The sequence below is a fragment of the Orcinus orca genome, chromosome 20 (genome assembly GCF_937001465.1).
Source record: "Orcinus orca chromosome 20, mOrcOrc1.1, whole genome shotgun sequence".
In the NCBI taxonomy this organism is placed as follows: Eukaryota; Metazoa; Chordata; class Mammalia; order Artiodactyla; family Delphinidae; genus Orcinus; species Orcinus orca.
The window spans coordinates 17395808-17419751 of record NC_064578.1 but is presented as its reverse complement, the minus strand read 5'-3'; the positions used below and the strand labels follow the sequence as shown (position 1 = coordinate 17419751).

Here is a 23944-nt window from a genome sequence, read left to right as displayed (position 1 = left end):
AGGATTAGAACATCCAATACAGTTTGACATCAGCTTCTTAACATGGACAATATGGTTTAGCAAAGCTTGTTCAACATTTTGCTACCTCCATCTTTTCAGCTGCAATAAACAGCTACTTAAATTTGAGAGAAGCAAGACTTTAATGAAGAATGCTACAAGTTATGGACAATAATTCTCATTTTAAAAAAATTACAGAAAACACTTTACTGAAATTCTTTTTTCCTAAAAAGACAGTCTTTAAGGATGTCTGAGAGACAGCAAGCACAACACAGTACAAAAGGAGAAGGGAATGTTGAATTCCAGTGCAAGACACTAACACAGCACAATTAGGGAATCAGGCGGAAGCAACCATTTCACAAAGAATGGAATTAGGCATTTATACTCAATCAGGATTTTTTTAAGCTTTAAAAGTCCAGCATAAAGAAGGGAATTGGGAAGAGAGGATGGGGAGAGGGGCTAAGCTTATCTACAATCACCATTTTACCAAAAAACACACTGGTTCAACCACGTGAGAAGTGGAGGTTAAACCTGCCTACATAGCCCAGCAAATAGAGCAAATGCCAAGGCAGTCACGTCTAGGAGTTGATGTCACAACTGGCTAAACAATTTTTAAAGGGACTCTGATTCCACCAGGACTGGTTTCTCATCAACCTGGGCTCATGACAGATGAAGTTCCTTTGCATGTGCATCAGAAGGCCAAAGCTTTACCTGGAACAAGTTCGCTCCAAGTAATGCTCATGTTGCTGGTTTTAACAGGTCATGGAGTCAAAAGTGACTCCTAACAGACTCCACCATTTCCTAGGAGAAGGTTCTACTGATTACCAGGGATTTAAATTCAAGCAAACCACTAAAGAAGGGAAATACTAATGGTATTCTGGCACTGTACAAGCTATGTGCCTGTCATCTCTGTCAAGGACATGGGGTGGACTTGGCTTTGTTTCTCAGCTCCATGATCTCCAACTGTGATGAAGTGGAACTGGAACCTCCCCCACATGGGAGGAAGATGCCCAAAATTCTCATCCCAGCCCAGCTTCTGAAAGAAACAGCAGACTACCAGGGGCTATTATTAGGAACCATGCTCCTGTGAATTCTGTGGAAATGAAGGCCTGTTTCAGTTCATGCCAAGTCTTTTCATGGTCCGCCAGCGATCCTTAATCATCACAGCTGTTCGGTTAACAAATGGGTAGTTTTTAGAAATGGCGGCCCAGTTTCCTTCCCCGTACTTCTGCACTCCAGCCTTGACCCACTCGCTTTCCTCTACAGTCCACTTCTGCAAAAAAAAACAAAAAAACAAAGGATTTATCACAACCTGTGTTTCCACTTATTTATATTTTCATATAGTAAAGAGGTAAACTCAATCCTAGGAGAATAATCTGAACCCAAAGGAAGGATTTATACTTTTAAAACATGATATAGAATATAAGTTAACACCATGGATTTGGACATTTCCTAATTTTCAGTGTCCTGCCATTTCATCCTCAACTGATAACCATTTCTGGATTCAAAATTTCAAACGTGTGTTGTTCATGGTTAGGAAATGCGTCAGCTTTCTGACCACCTAGATTTTTCTTCCAGAGAGTATTTAACTTAGTTTGGATTATCTGAAAATGACAAATAAAATTTTTTACCAGGTGCATGGGTAGTCTATGCCTGTGAGATGTGGGTACTTATTTTATCTCTCTTCTACCTACACAACCAGAAAAGATCAGAAAAGAGAATTTAAAATTACCTGCTTTCTTGTTATATTGGTTGTACTCTCTTCATCTGGTGCTGCTGGAAAACATTAAAAGTAGACTCATTTCAGAGCTTACCTCCTCGGCACAAACCATAAGAAAAAGACATAGAACGTCTCCAAAGGGAAAACTTGATTCAAATTTTACAAACTTTGAGAAAAGAAAGGACATCACTAAAGGATAATTTGGTTTTGTCCTCTGCTTGCAAGATACCAATCATTTCAGTCCATGAGAATCTGTACAAAGCAAATACTTTACAATCAGGCATTCAATAAATGTTGGTTAATGATGGATTTCAGGCTCTTTAGTAAAAGCACTATCATTTTCTCAACTTACTGAGGAACTGTGGTATTTAAAATCCTAATATATATATATATACACATGCATATATATATATATGCATGTGTATGTAATATATATGTGTATATATATACACATATTTGAGTGTGTGTATGTACATATATAATTTCTGCTTTATAACCCCTTGTTAATTACTGCTTTGAAATAACACAGTTTTACTGTTTTTGAATTTCCAAATCCTTGATTGTTAGATATAAGTAAAATTTGGGGGCTTCCCTGGTGGCGCAGTGGTTGAGAATCCACCTGCCAATGCAGGGGACATGGGTTCGAGCCCTGGTCCGGGAAGATCCCACATGCTGCAGAGCAGCTAAGCCTGTGCGCCACAACTATTGAGCCTGCGCTCTAGAGACCATGAGCCACAAATACTGAGCCCGTGAGCCACAACTACTGAAGCCCGTGTGCCTAGACCCTGTGCTCCGCAACGAGAAGCCACCACAATGAGAAGCCCATGCACTGCAACGAAGAGTAGCCCCCACTCGCCACAACTAGAGAAAACACGCACACAGCAACAAAGACCCAACATAGCCAAAACTAAATAAATAAATACATTTTTTTTTAAATTTGGCTCAATTCTTCAAACATAAAGAACGGGGTAATGATTATTGCTTCCCACTCCAACAGACCATGTGAGATCTGGTCAAACTCTACCCTCTTATCCTATGGAAATAGATCAGGCCTCAAAAACAGGGACCAAGATAATATTTTAAAGGAACAGGGGGCTACAGGATGGTATACAAGTATAATGGACATGGCATCTCAAGCCAACAAGAGCCAGTTAAAAAGCTGCAAGAAAAGGCAAAGTTGCATAAATGTGAAACTTGCTACAGTGTCTGCCTCAGCAGACGCCACTGTCCCAGTAATGCTTCCTGAAGAGTGAAGAAAGGTGACTCAGGAAAAGGGATACTTACAGGAGCACATTATTTATTTTTAAATTATGAAGTATTTCATGATATAGTAGAAGCCGATTTCTGAAACTGACAAATCTGGACTGCATCAGAAGTGGATGTTTTCTAGAACTTTTATATCCTGTTCTTAAAATATTTAATGCCACTTTTATTGTTACTTCTCCCATTTTCTATGTAATCTTGATTTTCCCAACTATGCTTTTGCCAATGAAAGGTCATTTTTAAGGGCAAAACCTTTGAGGTTGGCAAAGGATTACTGTTGCTGCTGTGTTACAGAAGTCTTCAGAATCTCCAAAACTAAGGTTTAGCATGTATATATTTCCATCAGAGAGCAAAATATGTGGTGGGAGAGATCCTAATGCAAATACTATGAAGTTCAATATTAATTAAGGAAAAGTAAAGTTTCTCATCTTAGAAAAAAACACATATATAGAAACGGGTAAGAGATTATTTACTTAAATAAGACATGTAAGGAATGACCACTTCTACCTTTTCTAATTAAAAAACTTTAGGAAGAACATCAACTACAATTAAATATAGGATTTATTAAACCAAACCAGGAGTTTTCTTTAAATATAAAGCGTTGCTTTGATAGTCTCCATTGTTTAATGGGAAAAGACATAAAACTGATTCCTCATGAATCACAATGAGGAACTTTTAAACTTTTTCTAGTTTGGAGACAAGCAATTTCTGGAACATTGATGTGACAGTAACATGCACCTACACTTCAGCAAGTGTCAAGGAGAGACCAATGAGAATCTTCTGGCTTACCCTGAACTTGAAACAGTTCGTCCTCTTCTACCCAAGTCTCTTTTTCTTCAACCCCATTAGAGTTGTTCCACTTGCCTTTGGGTACTCTGAGGGAACATCAGCGAGAGGACAAGGTGTAAAACAAAGTCATCCCAGGTCATCCCATACTCTGTCCTTAGCTCTACTCGTGGCCCTGTATTCCTCCCTGTTCTGCTGTGACCACATTCGAGATTCACCTACGCACAACTCCCAAATCTTGACCTGGCCAGGCCTCTCCATGTCAACATCCCCCAGGTTTCAGGACCATCTCTCAAACTCAGCACTGGATACATCACCATCCCCCTCAATGATCTGTTCATTTTCCTGTTGTTTGGTTGGTTGGTTGGTTGGTTTGGTTTGGACTCTATTACAGATTTCAGCATTCTTCTAACCTAGAGCTGCAAATTCCTTCCCCTCCATCACAGACATGCTCTATTCCTATCTCTGGACTGTTCTCCTTTCCCTCCCCATTCCCCTAGTCCAAGCCCATGGTCCAATACCTTTCACCAGTATTACACTAGCCTCTTAACTGGAGTCTCTCCCCACTAGCCCCTTCCCCTTCCAAAGCCACCTGAACAATCATCCTAAAATTACCACATCCCTCCCCTATTCAGTGATGGCTCCTCACTGCCTAAACAATGAAGCCTAAATGCCCATATGGGGGAATCAAGATCATGCAGTCTGGCCTGTCAGTTTCTCAGCAGTTCCTCCTGTCCCCACCAACACCCACACAGCCCTCTGCTCCTCCTTCCTCCTGTAAGTTCTGTGCTTTCCTGCCTCTCTATTTGCTGTTCTCTCTCCTTGGGATTCCCTTCCCTGCCAAGTGAAGTCCTGCCCATCTTTCAAGGCCATCGTTCTCAATGAAGACTGCCCAACACATACAAAAAGCCCCCGCTCCTCTGCCCTTATGATAGTGCTTCCACTTTATTACACAACCGTATCACGACATACCCTTAACCATAAGCACCTTGACGGCAGGGACCATATCCTCATTTGTCTACTCCAAACACCGGGCACAGTAACACACACCCTCATAGAAGCTGGAGAGATACTAGCTAAACTAATAATGAGATTATCAAAGAACTGTAAAGGACTTATACCATCAAAGATTAGAATAGTAAGCAAACAAGAATCATTCCTGTGAACATGAAATTTTGAGTACTTGGGTGCAACCAAAAACAGTCCCAAACCTGAAAAATAATCCAAAACCCAAGTTATTAAATAAATGAAAATTATAGTCACTCTTACAGAACATAGCACAAATCTGACCTCAGAATTATAACATCCTTTACAAAACAAACATGGAAAGTATCTGAACTAAGTTTTAAAGAATTTATATAGATCAAAGTCACCGAAAAACCTGACCAAGAGAGTAGAAACAAACTGTTGTTTCCTTCCCCGCTATAAAAAAAATTTATTTTTAAGGCTGTCTGGGTATTTTGCAAATGAAAGCAGTTTGCTTAATAAGTGCATAAACATGAAAAAAATTCCTTGAGTTCCATGAGTTTTCTATGCAATTACCTAAGTGGCTGGGACAAATGGTGGACTCTTTACTTTTCTTTATTTTTAAATTGGATCATATCCCCCAAAGGGTTATTTCTAAGAATAACTGATTTGCTTGAGACAAAAAAAAAAATTACACGAGTTTTTTTCTTCTCAGGATATTAGCTGTGTCAATTACTATTCATAAATAAAGGTCAGACAGCATTACAGTTTCAGTTTTCCATCTATTTATCCAAGTCCTGGGATAAAAACTGATTTTAACCTCAGGGTCCATCATTTTCACCTAAGTGGCTATTCACCCTTCCTGCAGACAGTCTTTGCAGATCACTTGGTAACTTTCTGCTCCTCCTCTGAACTCAGCATTTGCTATTACATGTATAAACATTTTGGTATTTCTTAACTTCTCATGTTGTGGAAGGGGCTGAGACCTTGGTCCTCATCTTAACTGTTAGGTGGCCGTGAGGGCAAGCCGGGTCACTTCCTGGCTCATTGCGCTCCTGACTGGCGAAGTTAAAACTTAATGGTCTAGAGGGGTTGGCAAACTACAGCCTGTGGCTGCTGGTTTTGTATAGCCCTTGAACTAAGAATGGTTTTTACATTTTCCAAAGGGTTGTGTAAAAAAAAAAAAAACCAAAACAGAAGAATATGCAACAGAGACACAAAGCCTAAAATGTTTACCCTTTGCTAGCCTTTTATAGAAGTTTTGCATATGGCCCCTTAAATTGCAAGAACCAAGAACTGTTACTTTGTTTGGTTAGTAAACTATCTAGTAAGCACTAGTTCTGTGCTGTGGGGGATATAAAAATATAGTAGTCGTGGCCCTGCCGTCTAGGTGCCTTCCCCTCCTCAGATTCCACTGGCCCAGCTTCCCCTGGGTCCTGACTGCTCACCGGGCAGCAGTCTCCAGCCACCCTCCTCTTCTCCTTTCCCTCAGTGTCTGTTCAAAAGCCCTCAGTGGTGTCTGCTCAGAGGCTTTCTGATTAGGTGTATTAGACTTATCTGGGGCACAGTTAGCAAAGCAGATTAGAGAACACTACCCTGTCCCTTCTAATTCAGTAGACAGGAGCCTGGGAATATTTATTTTTTTAAACACTGCACAGGTAATTGTGATATGAAGCCCCTCTTGAGAACCTCTGCCTGATAGAATATAATAGGAACTCAAAATCTGGCCCATCTACCCATCCAGACTTTTCTCCCTTCATCCTCTCTGTGCCCTATATTCTCCTGCCATACAGACTACATGACATTTTCCGGCTCATACCAGGCTTTCTCATGCTGTAATTCAAGAGGCTCCTGTTTCCTAGAACCGACCTTCCAATATTACTGGATGACCTCCTACTCATTCTTCAAGGCCAGCTCAACACTTGCTCCTCAGCAAGGTTGCTCCACCCACAACTCTGCTGCCCAGGCCCAGCTCTTCTTCCCTGCAGCTCCCAAGGCACCTCACATATGCTTCGTTTAGAGCCGGGGTCATAGGATCCCTTTTTTTTGTAAAGGGCCAGTAGTACCTTCAGCTTTGCAGGCCTTACTGTCTTTGTTGCAACTACTCAACTCAAGGTAGCATCAAAAGCAGCCACAAATACAAAATTCATGGGTGTGGCTGTGTTCCAATAAACTTTATTTACAAAAACAGGCAGCAGGTGGATTTAGCCAAGGGGCCATAATTTGCCCACCTCTGCTTGAGAGTACCCATCATACTTCATACCCTTGACACATGAGAGAGGTATATCTGAAACCTTCACAGAGTCTCCCATTTATAAAACCACTGTAATCATGCACTCTCTCCAGTTTCCTTGTCTGTTCATGGGAGCAATACTTATACTTCATAGAATTGCTGTGAGGGGTAGAGGAGATCAGGTATCAAATGAGAGCAATAGTGTGCTGACTGCATCTGCCTGCCCAGCCAATGACTCACTCACTTCCAGATGCAGGAAGTGGTGCATATAGTGCAGATTTGTGCCCAAGTATAAATCATTTATCAGATGCCACAGCCCTACAGGGCACCCAGCACAAGCATGCCAGGACACAGGTCCCCCAACAGCTGTAACAGAGAGCAGTAGTAGAGATGGCAATAACCGTGGGAGATCAGTGAGGTGATCACTGACAGCAGGGTGACCAGGGGAAATTTATGGAGGAGGCAGAGTTTTAAGAGGCAGCTTGGTGTACGTGGTATACAGGCCACGGGCTTTTGTGTCAAGACTGACTGGGATTAAAAATCTCAAAGCCCAATTTTGCCATTTTTTATCTGTGTGACTTCAGGTTAAGTTAGTAACTTTTCTGAACCTTCCTCACCTATAAAGTGGGGCTAGTAAATCACTCACAGAGTGAGTATAGATATTCAGTAAGATAATATGTGAAAGTGCTTGGCCCGCAGAAAGTATTTAGTCAACATCAGCTTCTCTTCTCTTTGAAAGACAGATGGGATTTTGATAAGCAATGGTGGAGGAATGATAGTCCGAATGTGGGGAATGAGAGGCAGCAAGAAGAGTACAGTAGTAGAAACAGGGTTCCAGGGAGAGCAAGCAGACCAGTTTGCCTAGAGGAAAGATCCACAAGAGGGCACAAATGGTAGCAAAACTGAAAGCCAGGTTGGGGGTCATGATGGGGAGCAAAATGAAAGCATTCTAACCACTGCCCCACAGAACCTAGCAGAATGTGAGAGATTAGTAATTACTGAATTTGCCAAGTCTCAAAATGCTCATAGAACGTGCAAAACTATAAATATTCATAAATCTCTTTTAAGGATCAAAGTATAACGTGGCCCAATTCAAACAAACTTCCTTTAACAAACAAGACTAATATTTAGTAGTCAAGGCACTCAGAAGTTTGCTAAAAATGGAAGCAGCGGTGAGTAGGAGGCTCTGACACCCTTTCACCCTCACTCCTGCCTAGTGCAATGCCTGGAAGCCCACATGCGGGGCATCAGAACTGGCAGGATGGCTACGACGTCACTCCCCACCCTGAGTCACATTCTAGCAGTCTGAGCAAGCCTTGGTGGTGAATAACTTAGCTGAAAGTTACTTCATTCCCGGAAGCAATACCAGGCATAACCAGGACCACCAACCAGCCCCCAAACTTCTACAAAGAAGGTCTTCATACTTGGGATTCTTCTCCCCAGGGAGGGGTTGGTTGAGGATGGTGGGCTTGGATGGTGAAGCAGGAATGACTTCCTGGGAGGAGTCGAGGCCTGCGCTGGGCTCAGTGCTCTGGCTGTCCTCCTCCAAAACCAATCGGCTTATTGTCATGCGCTTGTTCTTGGGCTGCAGTTCAGAGCCACCCTCACCCTCAGCAGGGGCTGAACTTTCGTTTTCATCTTTTCTCGGTCTCTTGTTTTTGAGGGCTGGTGATGGTGGGCACACTTTATTAGGAAATACCATATCTTTCTGGTCCAGTTTTGAGAAGACTGCCTCAGAATCTTGTGCACTGGACAGAGTCTTGAAAGCTGCTTTCAGAGCCGTTATTCCAATGGTGGTTGGAGTGTTCTGTAGCTGCCTACAAATAATGCAAACATAACAGAGATCAGTTTCACCATTGTGGATGCTTGTCCAAGCAGCCACAACTTTTTCAAAGTGGGAAGCTTCAAATTAGAAACTCCTCACGTTGAGAACTCTTCATTAAAAAAAACAAAAACAGAGAGGGTGCGTGATACAAGCTTTATTTATAAAAGCTTCCATTTATAAGTGTTAAACAGAGGCTTCAAATATGATATGTAAGTTGAACTATGGAGCTTAAACTTCAAGTAAGAGAACCCTAAAGGAACTAGGGCCAATGATACTCCCTCCAGAGACCTCTTCAGCCTGTGTGCTGTCTAACCCATTAGTCTGCATGGACTAAAGTGGTGCTTTCCACAATGCAAGAACTCTGTGTAGTGCCTAACAACTACAATCCATCTGGACAACCAACTGATAATCCAGCAATCTCACCTTGAAGTCTAAACTCTTCTTCCAGCTGTCCTAGTCCAACCCTCATGTGAGAGAAGTAAAAGACTGGCCTCCATTCTGCCCTCTTTCTCCTACACTACACTTATAAATGGGATCTTGAGAATTCTCAGAGTGAGAAGAGTGCCACACAGTCTTGGAGAAACTGCCTTTTCAAAATAAAGTTCATCTATCATTTGGATGTTTTAAGTAAAAACTGTTAGGAGAGGGCAAACTGGCAGCCTGCAGGCCAAACCCAGCTGGCAGATGTGTCTTGTCTAAGCTATTCAAGTTTTTTTTTTTTTTTTAATTGGACTAACCGCCAACATTCAAAAATTGGGAAATCTCAAAAAAAAATTTTTGGATGTCTCACATAAAAATTTGAACTGAAGTTTGGACATCTTTGGACAGCTCACGTAGCAACAATCACATGAAGCTGGAAAGCATGCCCTCTCTGTGTCCCAGTCCCGTGCTCTCAACTGTATTATCCTAGACCCACTTTGCTCCTTTACATCTCCTACTGGGCCCCCAAAGACATCTAAACGTGTGACCTCTGCTTTGTTAACTGGTCCTGGGAATCTGATTCACAAGTGTGAGCACTGCATTAAGAGATGAGGTATCAACAGGGAAGTACTGAGTAGATACAGGTGAGGCAAGGAGAGAGAAACAGAAGGAAAGAACCTTTGAGGAATAGCCAGTCAGGAACTTCTGCCAAGGATCTGACGTCCCGTTTTCAATATTCCCATCTTCCCAGGATGTGCTCTGTAAATCCCACAGTGCCTTCCACGAGTAACCCAGTAACATGTTAAGAGGTCATACCACTGATCCTGCTCGAAGATGACGACTATGCTTCCCACACATCACCCCAGTGTTTCAGCCAACATCACAAAAGGGCATCTCTCTCACCTGGCAGGTTCTCTGAGTGGCTTTTCAACAGGCTCTGGTGCTGGCTGTTTATCTTCCTTCACTGTGGTTGAGGTGGAAGACTCAGATTTCAAAGCCTTTTTGGCCATCTGGGAAAGGAAAGATGTCGTCAGGAAAAGGAAGTCACAGAATTTCATTAACTGCTTCTTTCACCATGAACATACTCAATATGCAAGCATGCTCACTTACAAACCCAATTTAGGCATAGACTAGAGGAGGACATAAAAAGGGATCGAACTTACAAGAATTATCTCAAATTTCTTCCTCCCTTCCCTCAAAAAGTGGCTCACAGTTTTCTATACTAAAGGAGAACTCAACCTGAGTGGTGCTAAAAGCATCTTGATGTTCCAAGAATTCTGAAAGGTTATTTTGGACAACAAATACTTAAATGATTTTACTTTGTATCTCCTCTTCTATCCTTCCAATCTCATCCCTAATTTAGTTTCTGAATACCTAATAGACCTTTGGGGTCATATGCAAAAGTCAAATCTTTTTTTTTTTTAACTTCGGGATGACTGATGTCTACATTAATGTCTTTTAGTTTGTGTATAGAATTTTTCATGATTGTTTCCACAAATGTTTTGCCTATTAACAACTCTTTGAAAATCCTTACTTGTACCACATGAAGCCCTCAGTAGGCCAATCTTGCTCTAACTCCAGCTGCTCCTCTGTTACCCTCAGACTGAACTTCTACACATTTCCAGTCAGTCCAGTATCATTCCATTTTAGATTGCATGTCTGTAAGGAGTGGTATCTTAAGAGCTGAGAATTCTGTCCTCAACAGAAAGAGTGACAGGTTATTTTCCAGTTACCTGAATATGAAGGAAGGGTTCCTAGGCCAGGCTCAAGTATCCTGACACTTGCTCCTTGAACACTCCAAACTATCTGCTTTACAAATAATTTTGAGAATTGCCAAATGATTGCTAGGATCACTGACACTATCCTGATATGGGCCTTGCAGATCTACTGTTAGGAACTAGGATAATTTGAACACTCTCAAAATCCTTGTTTTAAAAAAAACCCTCTCGGGCTTCCCTGGTGGCGCAGTGGTTGAGAGTCCGCCTGCCGATGCAGGGGACACGGGTTCGTGCCCCGGTCCGGGAAGATCCCACATGCCATGGAGCGGCTAGGTCCATGAGCCATGGCCGCTGAGCCTATGTGTCCAGAGCCTGTGCTCCGCAACGGGAGAGGCCACAACAGTGAGAAGCCCGCGTACCACAAAAAAAAAAAAAAAAACCTCTCACTCAGTTCATGGTCCACCTTCTATGACAGACTAGGTTCTAATTCTTCCCTGTGCTGTCTTGAGCCTCACTGCATCCATTCTTTGTGCTTATCCCTCTGATCCAGTTAAAGTATGTCTTCATTTGGCCTCTCTTGCTAATCATACTCTAGTCACACTTTTCTCCAGTTATGCCTCCTTCCTGTCAACAACCCCATCATACCACATCTATCAAACCACTCTTCCTCTCCCAAACTTAACTCAGATTTCATCTCCTTTGGGAACCACCATCAGTTGTAATTGAATGTTCTCCTACTTTAACCACACAGATGAATGCCACATAGAGGAAGTAAAAATGGGAGGTGAGGGAAACTAGGAATGTTGCATTTGCCTCTGCCAGGATCTCTGCTTCTGAATATTTAAGGCATTTAATTAAGAAAGATAGCACATATAATTCAGTTTTTTCCACACATTTAGTCTTTTCACTTTAAAAAAGAGCTGTCCTTTTCTAACTGCCTACACATCCTCCAGGCTACATCACAGTTATGGGAAGAGAAGGCCAAGCCCCACCGTGAGGAGGTAGGGCTCTGCATCATCCAGGTGACTCTCCAGGAAGCGCAGCATCTTCTGCTGGAAGGTTTCGTAGGAAAAGTTCTGGATAACAGGGTGGGCCAAGTTCTTTTCACGGATAATGTTCAGGAGATCATTTCTCAGCTTCTACACAAAGGACCAATTTTTGCAATGTGAGAAAGAAAAACTCCAGTAAAAATTAAATGATGATGAGTTAAAACAAAGCTATCAGAACGTTCACAATGCTGTCAATGATTATCACTGGTACACATATAAGAAGGGAAGCCTACCACAATGTAGAACAAGTCAAAAAATTATGATCAGCCACAGTAGGCTACTATGTAGCTATTAAAAAAAAAAGGATGAAGAACTTAACATCTAAAGTACCTTTATACTTTTACATAAAGATCTTTAAACTTCCGAAAAAAGAAAACCAAAAAGGATGAAAAGTTCCCTATGTACTAATATAAAAAGATCTCCAAGATATATTAAGGGAAACAAGCAATTTGCAAAATGCTCAAATTAGTGTGTAGAATATGCTCACATATGTATATGGGAAGAACAGGAAAAATGGATATATGTGTATGTCTGTATATATACACACATGCATACTTATTTGCTTGCATATGCACAGAATATCTCTGTTAAGAATAAAAGAAAAAAACATTGGTTGCCTCTAAGGAGAGGAACGAGATGGCTGAGTCAGACATGAGAGAATTTTCACTAAGCTCTTTTGTTGTACCTTTCGAATGTTGTATTACATATATGTATTACCTTTTCAAAAACTGAAAATTTATATTTATAAAGGAAAAAAAATAAGAGCAGGGTACCAACAGAGCTTTTGACACCAGAAAATAGAAGATAAGTCCTCACCAAGGCAGATTCTCAAGTCTGCAGGATCAATGTTTATGTAAAGTCAGAAGTGTTAATACCAGTGCTGATCACTAAAGTTCTGTCAGAAAGCTGACAGTAATGGGCAAGTAAATGATTTATGTAAAATTTTCAAACAAATTTTTGAAATGCCATTCTAACAGTAAGTTATCCGGGATAAAAGGCAACATGCTCAAGGTGCTGAATATTTAAAGGCGAATATTTAGATAACATTCCTGACAGAGAACCATTTCCCTGTTTCCCCACAAAAGGCAATGAGCTGGATTTAGGTCACGGGAGCAAAAATATATCAAATTTACCTGAGTTGTGGGGTCCTTGGACATATGTTTTTTCAAAATTTTTGAAGCCTTTTCAAATTCTTTGTTTTTGATACAAATAATGACTGCCTACAAAAGGGGGAAAAAGACTTTTTTAAAAACTGTTGTAATAATGAAAGGTATAATTAGAATATCAAATATCAAAATAAGCTCAACTAAAAAGTAAAACTGAGTCTTACATACCCAAGAACTTTTTCACATTCTATCAAATTCCTGTATTTAAAAACTAACAATTATTATTCAAGCGTATGAACAACCATACGCTCTTTCAGTGTGTAAGGTAGTAGATTTTCAACATTACATTGGATTAAAAAAAAATAGCTGATAAAGCAAAATCTGATCTCCTGGATTACAGACATTTACTCAATCTGAATAGGGCTTCCTAAGGAAAGGCAAAATGGACAGGAGTCATCCCAGGTCCCCAGAACAACTGGTTTTGTTCTTTTTGGATGCAAAAGCTTTGATGTAATGGGGGGAATGAGAGGAGGAGATACTGTGGGGGGGGGTGGGGAGGAGGGGAATAATTTGCTGACCACAGAGTTCTGCTAGTTCCATTCAGGAAAGGCCTGAGGCCAGTTCGCTAGGAGAACCAGCACAGCCTCTCATACTGTAAACCCCAGCGGGCCAACTCCAGTTAAAGTGTGCAGGGAATTGCTGAGACAAACCCAGCTCAGCCACAAGCAGCAAAGAAAGGACAAAGTTTCAGGTAGGATGAGAAGGTCTCATCAGCCACAGAGAAAAAGGAGAATCCTTTCGTCAAGACCCCCCAAGAGAACATATGTAGAGGGCAAATAACAGTGATTGAAAATTAAAAAGGATATTTAAAAAACATATGTGCACTTTTTTTAAAAATTAGAAAAGCAAGGAAAAATTGGGACCACCTGGAGTTATCTAACAGGATAAAGTAGCTACCTTAAATCCAGTCTCAAAGAAACCTATCTCACACACGAAAAAGGGAAGAAAAACTGGTCCATAGATATTTTCAGTCTTCACAGGGAAGAATTTAAGGAGAAACATACAGACCAAGAGAAGGAGGACTAGCAAGGGAATTCAGAAAGTACAACTCTCTGGTGCTTCTGTCCTCCACATGCTGAACACAGCCATACAGGGCAAAGGAAAACTGGTGTCAAACGCTTCTGAAGAGCAGGCACAACACTAAGTTCCTACTGCCAGGGAGGGAACAAAGTAAATAAGTCTTTTCATTTTAATCAGATCATCATATTCACTTTTACATCATTTTCAGCAGAAAAACTATACTAAGACTATACTTATTTTCTTGAAGCATACAAAGGTTTTACTTTTTATAAATCATTTAGGTCCTATTACATTGTTTTTTTTTAAAGATTTTTTTTGATGTGGACCATTTTTAAAGTCTTTATTGAATTTGCTACTATATTGCTTCTGTTTTATGTTTTGGTTCTTTGGCCACGAGGCACTGGAATCTTAGGTCCCCAACCAGGGATCGAACCCACACTTCCCGCATTGGAAGGCAGTCTTAACCACTGGACTGCCAGGGAAGTCCCAGGTCCTATTACATTTTAAAATGTTATTTAACTTGCATAAAGTAAAATTAACTTTTTTGGCATACTGTTCTAACACATGTATCAACTTCTGTAACCACCACAATGATACCAAAAACCTTGGATCAAATAAACCTCCCTTGTGCTGCACTCTGTAGTCACCTCCTCCCCATCCCTAACCCCTGATCTTTTCACTGTTTCATCTCTTCAGAATGTCATATAAATGGAATCATACAGTATATATGAAATCACACAGCTTAATTTTTAAAGGATGTAGCCTTGAGTCTAGCTTCTTTCCCTCAGTATAATGTCCTGGAGATCTATCTGTATTGTTGCATTATCAGTAGTTCCTGCTATCTTATTGATGAAGCAGTGTTCTGTTGTATGGATGTACCAGTTTGTTTATCCATTCACTCACTGGAAAAACAGTTGGGTGGTCTGCAATTCTGGTGATTATGAATAGAGGTGTTAAAACATTTATGTACAGGTTTTGGTGTGACCATAACTTCATTTCTCTAAGGTAAATACCCAGGGGTGGGACTGCTGGGTCATTTGGAAAATGCATGTTTATAAGAAATGGCCAAACTGTTTTCTTGAATGGCTATACCATTCTGCACCCCATCAGCAATGTATGAGGGTTCCAGTTGCTCCACATTCACACTAGCACTTGTTAGTGTTAGTAGTTTTTAAAGTTTAGCCACTCTCATAGGTATGTCCCAATATTCTCTGTGGTTTTAATTTGTATTTCCCTATTGACTAAATGATGAGCATCTTTTCATGTGCTTATTTGCTATCTGTGTATTCTCTTTGGTTGTTTTTTTAAAATAGCGGTGTTTGTTTTCTTGTTCGAGAGTTCATTCTCTGAACAGTGTTTTTCTCAGAACAAAAGTTTTAATTTTGATGAAGTCCACTTTATGCTCTTGCAGATCTTGCTTTTAGTGTCATATCTAAAAACTTTTTTGCCTAAGTCCAGGACATGAAGATGTTTTTTTCAAGTTTTCTTCTAAAAGTTTTATAGCTTTACATTTTACATTCAGATTATGATCCACTTTGAATCAATTTTGGTATGAGTTTTAGGTCAAAGTTCATTTATTTTTTGCATAGGGACATCCAATTGTTTTAATTCCAGTTGTTGAAGACTATCCTTCTTCCGTTGAATATCTTTTTCCATTGAAATGCCCTCATGTTTTTTGTTAAAAATTGATCAGTCATATTTGTGTGGGTCTATTTCTGGACTCTCTCTTCTGTTCCACGAATCTATATATCTACAGTCATGAGTACTGTAGCTTTATAGTAATTCTTAAAATTGGGTAGTGAGTCCTCCAGCTTCATTCTTCTTTTACAAAATTGTTTTCGTTATTTTAGTCTTTTTTTTAACCTTACCATATGTCTTTTAGAATCAGTATCGACAGAAAATCCTGCTGAGATTGTGATTAGAATTACATTAAATCCATAGATTAATTGGAGAGAACTGACATCTTAACTATATTAGGTCTTCCAATCCATGAACAGGGTATGTCTTTCCATTTAATAGGTTGTGATTTCTTCATCAGCATTTTGTTGTTTTCCACATACAGATCCTACACATGTTTTGTTAGACTTATACATATTTTCCTTTTCTTTTTTGGAGCTATTGTAAATAACTGTTTTGGTAATTTCATTGCAGATTTTCATTTTCATTTCATTTCACTGCTAGCAATATGAAAATATGGTTGATTTTATGTGTTGATCTTGTATCCTGCAGTCTGGCTAAACTTACTTATTATAGCTTTTTTGGTATATTCCACGGAATTTTCTGTATGGATAGCCATGTCATCTAGAAAAAGGGACAATTTTATTCCTTGTTTTCCAGTCTGTTGCCTTTTATTTCTTTTTCTTGACTTACTGCACTGGCTAGGTCTGCTGGTATGATGTAGAGTGGAAGTGGTGAGAACAGACACCTTTGCCTTATTTTGGATCTTAAGGTCAAAGCATTCCATTCTTCACCATTAACTATGTTACCTGTAGTTTTTTTTGTAGATGCCTTTTATCAGGTTGAGGAAGTTCCCTTCTATTCCTGGTGTGCTGAGTGTTTTTACCATGAACTAATGTTGAATCTTGTCAAACGTTTTTTTGCTTCAATTGATATGACCATATGGTTTTTCCTTTGGACCAACAGGGTAAATTACATTCACTGATTTTCAAATACTGAATCAGCCTTGCATTCCTGGGGCTTTAGTTTCCCTATTCTGCCACACACTAACTGCATCTGCATCCAGGACTAAGCATCAGGATAGACAGTAAAAAAAAAAAGGAATGGAATCCACTTCAAGTTCTGGGAGTCACAGCTCCACTGCTAAAGAGAAGGGCTTCTCTTCCTTTAGGTTTAGGTGCCTGCTCTCCTGCCACTGTCATCACTGGGTCACTGCTGCTACCAGTGTAGTAATGCCTGGGTGCTAGGATAGAGAAGGGAAAAAAGGAAAAAAAAAAAACCAAAAAACGAGATTTCTTCCACCCTCTCTGATCCTTAGCAGATCCCCTTTCCTGCTCTTCAGACCAGAGAGAGCCTCTCTTGGAGTTCTTTCTATTCACACCTGGGGTGCACTTCCAGGTTTCAGGATCCTTCAAGTCCAGGCCTGGTGATACTGGAAAGGGAAAAAATGGTAATCTACTCATCACCAGTTTAGACCTTCATATTCTGGTCTTCTCCATTAGCTTACTACCCTTTACATTTCTGAGTTCTCCATTCATTCTGTCCAGGATTTATACTTGCATTAAGAAAGACAGAAGAAGGGCTTCCCTGGGTCCAATGGTTAAGACTCTGTGCTTCCACTGCAGGGGGCACAGTTTTGATCCCTGGTCAGGGAACTAAGATTACACATGCCATGTGGTGTGGCCAAAAATAAATAAATAAAAGCAAGAAGAATATGCTTATCTATCTTTCCCAGCACTGGAACACAGCTCTCCTACTATGTTTAATTTGTGAAACAAGAAAGGAAATGTGAATGCTTTCAAAATCTTAATTGAAAGTCTGCCTCCGAAGTTTGTACTATGAGCTTTTTTAAAACTATGCATTAATTTCCTGAGAAGTTTTTTCATTTGTTTTTGTTTTTTAAGAGATCAAACTTTGCTTTTTGAAAACTTGAAAGTTTTTGAAATAAGTATAATTTCTTCTCTTATGTTTCTGTTAAGGTTCTTACCATCTAAGCAATAGCAATGGTCTCTGGCTAACTTCAACAAAAGGGAAATTCCAAGCACAGATTTTCAATATAGGTGAGATAGGTTTATGTTAGAGGCAAGGCCAGAAAGGACATAAGAAGAGAAAACCAAACTCACAGAAATGAAGAAAGGCTAAAAAAGCAAACTCACCAAAGAAACCAGGCTGTTATGGGAAGCACAGATGCTCAAAAAGCCTTGACAAAGCTTTTTGTTTCAAGAATTAAAGTTTCAAGACATTGTGTCTGATGCACCAGCCCCTCAAATGTGGTAAGGTCCTCAAAGAAAATCAAGGTGCTATTACCAAAGGTACACAGCAAAAGCACCACCTAAATGCTTCCCAAGAACATGCCATATATGTTACTCTCTCCTGTTCACAGAAATCTGAGGCATCTCTCTTTTAGTTATGAAAAGAAAACCAATGTAGTCTCAATATTATTATCAGCTTACAGAAGCAATTCTCAAACTTTTTGGTCTCAGGATTCTTTCTTTATACTGTAAACTGTTAATGAGGACCCCAAAGAGCTTTTGTTTATGTGGGTTATATCCGTTGTATTCACTGTATTAGAAATATAAAACTGAGAAAAATTTTAAATATTTATTAATTCATTAAAAAATAACAAACTCATTACAGGTTAACATAAATAACATATCTTTATGAAAAATTACTTATTTAATAAAAGTTTAATGAGAAGGGTGGCATTGTTTTACATTTTTCCAAATCTCCTTAATACCTGGTTTAATAGAAGAAAGATGGTATTCTCATATCTGCTTCTGCATTTCTTCTGTTGTGATATGTTGTTTTGGTTGAAATATATTAAAAAATCTGGCCTCACACAGATATAAAGTTGGAAAAGGGAGTAGTATTTTAATAGCTCTTTCAGAAAATGTGGACATTCTTCTTTGACTCTACACCAAACTTTGGCAAGTGAACTCTTCATCGTTATTACATTAAAATCTGTTAGTCTGTCTTGCACTTTTAATGGATCTGTTACCCATGAATGATTTTGCAATACAATTCATCGATCATTTGGAAATTAGTGGTTTACTGAGTCATGATCTTCCAAATGTTGATACATTCATTAAAAATCTTTTTAAAATCACAGTTGTTAATATCACCATCAATCATATCAGAAAACTCTGAATATTGGGAAGCTACCAAGCACATGAATATAAGTTTTCCAAAATTCTGATTTTCACCTGAAAGCTTGAATTTTACCTCTGCCAACAAATACTGTCACTTGTTCTCCTTGAAGTGACTGCCAGATTACCACATCTGAATAACCAAAGTTTGTCAGTTATTTCAAGTAAAAATGGTACTCCATTACAAAAGCAGCTAGATCAGCAGCATGCAACTCAATCACACAAGTACTTATCGGGAAGAAAACCATCATGTTTTTGTATGCAGCAGAAATGCTACAGAAAAACTTCCTATATTGTCAGACTAAATACTGGAAAAACGTCTGCTCAAGACTTAATAAAATTAGTAATTTTTACTGCTTCATCAAAGACATTCTTAATTAAAACTGGCTGTTTTTTATTTTTTAAACTGCAAGCATGTGGCAATGAAGAATACAATGACTACCAGTACAATTTACCACTGCCTTGGTCACGGTCACGCTAAAGCACCAGAAATTTTTACCCGTCACTGTTTTTGCATCATCAGTGTAAATGTCAGTGCACTGAAAACCTCAACTAACATTTTGGCATTATTGTAAAGATAGTTTTGACCCCTGAAAGGGTCCCGAAGACCTGCAAAGATCCCTGGATCATACATTGAGAAGCTCTAACTTAACAAACAACTTATTTGATAAGCTTTTTAAAAAATTTAATAAACTTTAAGATAAATTGCTGTGATACTTTAGAGATCTTAAAAACGCATCAAAAAGCTTCAATGAGCCGAGGTATTCCAAGGTAACAAATTCTATGACTAAATGAGAAATTAAAAAAATAAATCAGAGACGTGATACAGTATCATTTAATAACTTGGATATCAAGGTAACTGTGGTAGCCAGCCTCTAAGATGGCTCCCAATGATACCCACCTCCTGCATAGTGCGATTCCACCCACAAATTCCAGCTGGTCAGGTCTGTGTGGCCAAGAGCATATGGCAGAAGTGGTATGTCACTTCTGAGATTAGTTTATAAAGACTACAGCTTTCTGTCTTGGGCTCTTGTTCTCTGGGATCCTCTAGGGGAAGCAAGCTATCTCGTTGTAAGTAGCCCTAAGGAGAGGCGAGGAGCTGAGGTCTCCAGCCAACAGCCAGCGAGGAAGTGAGTCCTGCTAACATCCATGTGAGGGAGCATGGAAGCAGACCCATCAGTCCTGGTTGAGTCTTGAGATGACTGCAACCCTGGCAGGCAGCTTGACTATCATCTCACGAGAGACCTCGAGTAGGAAACACAGCTAAATCACTACCAGCTTCTTGACTCTTGGAAACTGATAGATAATATTTATTGTTTTAAGCTGTTAAATTTGGGGTTGATGATAATATTTATTGTTTTAAGCTGTTAAATTTGGGGTTAATTTGTTACACAGCAGTCAACAGTAATATAGTAAGTAACAAGAGATCTGGTACCTGGTGGAAAATGAAAAAGCAGAAGGGAGTCAACATAAGAAAATGGTTGACTATTTTAAGGGAATCTGGTTTTCCTTAATAGATTTTTCCTAATGAAGCCCCCAAACAGATCTATGAACTTAAATAATAAATATTCAACTGAAAGATAAAAGCCCATAGACTCTACCAGAAGAGCAGCCAGAAGACAGATCTATACCCCTTGTGTTCTGAAGGAGTTGCATTTCTGAATTAGCTGGCTACTTAACAGTAGTTACATAAAGTACCCTGAACTGGTACCACTTCTTCCCATCCAAAAGATCCTTAGCTATTCTGCAAGTAGCCCTGGATTTCTCCTCCCTTGCTAATATGTCTTTTCTGGCATTTTACCTCCAACACAAACCTGACTTACCTATACTAAAAATCTATTCTTGCAATCGTTCCTCCTTGGAATTGGAATTTCCTAAGCATTCTTTGTAAGTCCAACAGTAGTTCCTGCCCAAGGTCCTTAACTGAATAATCTGCACCCCACACACAGTTTTTTACCTGTTGTTTTTTTAAACAGGGTGTCTGAGTACCCAGCACATAGCCAAGGGACAGAAAGTCTTTGCTAAACAAGGTTTTGTCCCTTACCCCCCCCCACCCCCAAGATCCCATCCTTTTATGAGGTGCTGTTATCTTTTCTTACCAATTTCCTTACTTTTACCGCCAAGGCAATGCTGAGCTGTTGTCCTTCAGTCCCCACCTCTGCATCTGCTTCCACACCCCCAGCCTTGGTTATTGGAGAAGAAAAAGCTTTTTCTGACTGGTTTCCATGGCTGCTTCAATGTTTTAAATATAAATAAGTTCCAGTACTTGAAGCTACCTGAGCCATGACATAGTTCCAGTCCCAAATTCCTAGACACTCTACAAGCTTTTTTCTTATCGAGAACACTGCCTGCGCCAGCCTTCTACCACTACTGTTTTTCAAAATGGCTGGTATCTCAGCACCTCTGATTCTGTCTGTTCAAGGGGAATGTTCCCTAAGCCTCTTTCTGCAATTGCATGGAAGAGCTCAAAGCATTCCCACATTTCCCAAGGCACCAGCTATTCTCCTTGGTCTATAATAAACAAGGGTGACAAGATCCTAGCCCATTTACTTTTAGCCCTTTCACAGTGCTGCTCTGAATGGTAATAACCACCTACAAAATGTCATTCTTCAATGCCAACTCACTTCCTGTGTACTGTGGCCCCTCCTGCCAGGGCCACAAGGGAGACCACCAAAATCACAAAAGCTGAGCCATTAACAGTTCTTTCCAAGTCTGGGCTAGGAAAGGGTCACCTGATTTTCGAAATAACATCTATGTGTGTGAGTTATGTGTTCTGAGTGTGCTCTGCTCACTTGCTCTCTCTCCATCCCTGTTTGTCCTCCACCCCACACAAAAAAGATAAGCAGATTCCTCAAAGACCTCTGATCTTTGGTAAAAGAAAAAAAAATTTTAAATAGAGCCTTACAGCCTCCTTGACCAGTTTTCTACTGGATTCGACCACTGCCTCTGTCAGTGTAAATTCCGTTTTAATCATCTCCAGCACATTGATAGCTGATTCCAGTGGTGTGAGCTCAGCCTCCATATCAAAGGAACAGTCTAGGACAAAGAGCACAATTTTCACTTTAACCTATTTTCTGAAGAGCAGAAGAATTATGTTCATATATATATATATATGTGTGTGTGTATATATATATATATATATATATATAGAAAAGAAACATGCAAATATAGTAAGATTTGCATTTAATTTGCTTACATACTGGCTACAGGCTTACAAACATGTTAAGGGTCCAAATTCAAATCCATGAATTTCAAGTGACTAATTTTCAAGACAGGTAAAAAGTTATTTTTTAACACATGCATCTGTATCTCAAATGGCAGGATCAGATACAAACGGCCAGAAACTAAAGATCATTTTGCTAAACAGCTGTCAAGTTCAATTTAGGAAAAGAAAAAAAAAGTGCTCATAGTTTAAAAAGACTCTACTATGGAGGAAAAATGGCCATCTTCACATAATTCACTTTACAAAGCAACAAAGTTGGGGCGAGCAAGAAACAGGTGGGAGGAAATAAAAACCATAGAAAAGCAGCCAAGAGAATACTAAGTGGAGAAAACTAAGACCAGAGAATAAACACCGTGATTGAAACATAGTAGCCCACCTTAACCCTGAACCCTTCAGTCTAGGATGTAAGTTTGAAAACAACGTAACCCTAAATAAGTGAAGCCCAGAGAAGAACATAAAAAATAGCCATACCTAAATTTTCTCCTTCTTCAATGCGCGACAGACACTGCATAACCCGCAGCAGCCGAGACACGGTATGCTCCTTCCCCAAGGGCCTGACAAGCAAAGCTGGGAGAGAAGACATTGTTGGCTCGGCGACCCCCCAGCCGCTACACTCGGGCCCCACAGATCACCTTCCCAGGAGCCCCAGCCTCCTTCCCCAGGCCCGGCCCTCACCCTGCATGATGTCCCGGATCTGCCTGAAGTCCCCGTACCGGCTACCCCGAAAGGCCCGCAGCGCCTCGTGGAAGTAGAACTTGAGCACCCAGCGGTTGACTGCCTCCTCCAGCCGCGCCTCCCCCGCGCCCCGCTCCGCGGAGCCCCCCAGCCTCGGTGCGTGGCGCCCCCGCCGAGCCCGCCCGCCACTGCGGGACGCCCGCCTGCCTGCAGCCCTCCCGCTGCTGTCGCTGCTCCCGCCTCCTCCCGCCATCGCGTCCGATCGCTGCGCGCCCTCCCTGCCGGGACGCTTCTTCGACTGTGACGCCGCCGGGTCACGCACAACGCCCGGGCCGGAAGCGGAGCCAGCCGTCCCGGCTCCCGCGGCCATGATACGGACGGCGTTCCGAGCCGCCCGCGGGCTTCTGGGAGGGCAAGGACCGGTCGCTCCCAGCTTTCCTCTTGGACCCCGTAGTTCCCGGTGTGCCGGCCGCAATGCCTGCTGGGACTTGAAGTCCATGCTGCTCAGATGGGTAAATCAACGGCGGTAGGAGGTGTCAACGTTGCTCCGAAATTGTGGAACGATATACTAGAGACGCTGGGCTGTGTATAAAATATTGAAAAATAAAATAAATTATTAAACATTTTTAAAATCGTGAAATGTAAAATGCAGAGAGGAAACTTTATTAAACAAGTTTACATTTTAACAAGTAAAGCAAAAGGCCAGTGTTAACCCAGCCGAGGTCAAGAAATAGAATATGGCCGGCACCGCGGGAACCTCTAAGACATATAAGACGTATAATTAGAAAAAAATTGGTTTTCTTTTTCTTAAAATTTTTCCCTTTTTAAATTTTTGTTTTTTCTTTTTTAAATTCTTTTTTCTAAGACATAGTTTTTAAATTACAAAAATAGCACATTTAGAACACTTAGAAAAAATAATCAAAACGTTAACATTTAAATCAGCCATAATCCCACACGAAAAGGTAAGTTGGCATTTAGGTTTCTAGCATTCCAATGTCTTGTATACCTGTTTGTGTGTGTGTGTGTGTGTATGTGTGTGTGTGCGTGCGCGCACGCAAAA

The 23944-nt window shown here is 40.4% G+C and overlaps 2 protein-coding genes across 8 annotated transcripts in view; one reads left to right on the top strand and one right to left on the bottom strand.

Moving 5' to 3' along the window:
• NIP7 (nucleolar pre-rRNA processing protein NIP7) overlaps positions 1-23944 on the top strand; it is an 83329-nt gene that overhangs the window by 11702 nt on the left and 47683 nt on the right. The window lies entirely within an intron of this gene.
• Positions 122-23301, bottom strand: TERF2 (telomeric repeat binding factor 2). Of its 3 annotated transcripts, none has more exons than XM_012534290.3 (10): positions 22885-23299; positions 22681-22776; positions 21892-22022; positions 13111-13197; positions 11921-12067; positions 10114-10220; positions 8390-8782; positions 3770-3855; positions 1730-1770; positions 122-1270 (listed from the first exon to the last, which is right to left on the bottom strand). In XM_012534290.3, exons 1-10 carry the CDS (start codon positions 23252-23254, stop codon positions 1112-1114), a joined length of 1617 nt encoding a protein of 538 aa, XP_012389744.1. In that variant the 5' UTR covers positions 23255-23299; the 3' UTR covers positions 122-1111. The 3 variants fall into 3 exon arrangements, with proteins under 3 accessions (XP_012389744.1, XP_004273259.1, XP_033290157.1); XM_004273211.3 differs by having other exon boundaries at positions 1730-1773; positions 22885-23298; XM_033434266.2 differs by lacking the exon at positions 3770-3855 and having other exon boundaries at positions 1160-1270; positions 1730-1773; positions 22885-23301.

Coding starts and splice junctions, on each gene's coding strand:
- TERF2 (XM_004273211.3), bottom strand. CDS start 23,254: ATGGCCGCGGGAGCCGGGACGGCTGGCTCCGCTTCCGGCCCGGGCGTT. Junction 3,856..8,389: donor CCTGGGGAGAAGAATCCCAA/GTATGAAGACCT, acceptor ATGTTCCCTCAG/AGTACCCAAAGGCAAGTGGA. Junction 1,774..3,769: donor CGAACTGTTTCAAGTTCAGG/GTAAGCCAGAAG, acceptor AATGTTTTCCAG/CAGCACCAGATGAAGAGAGT.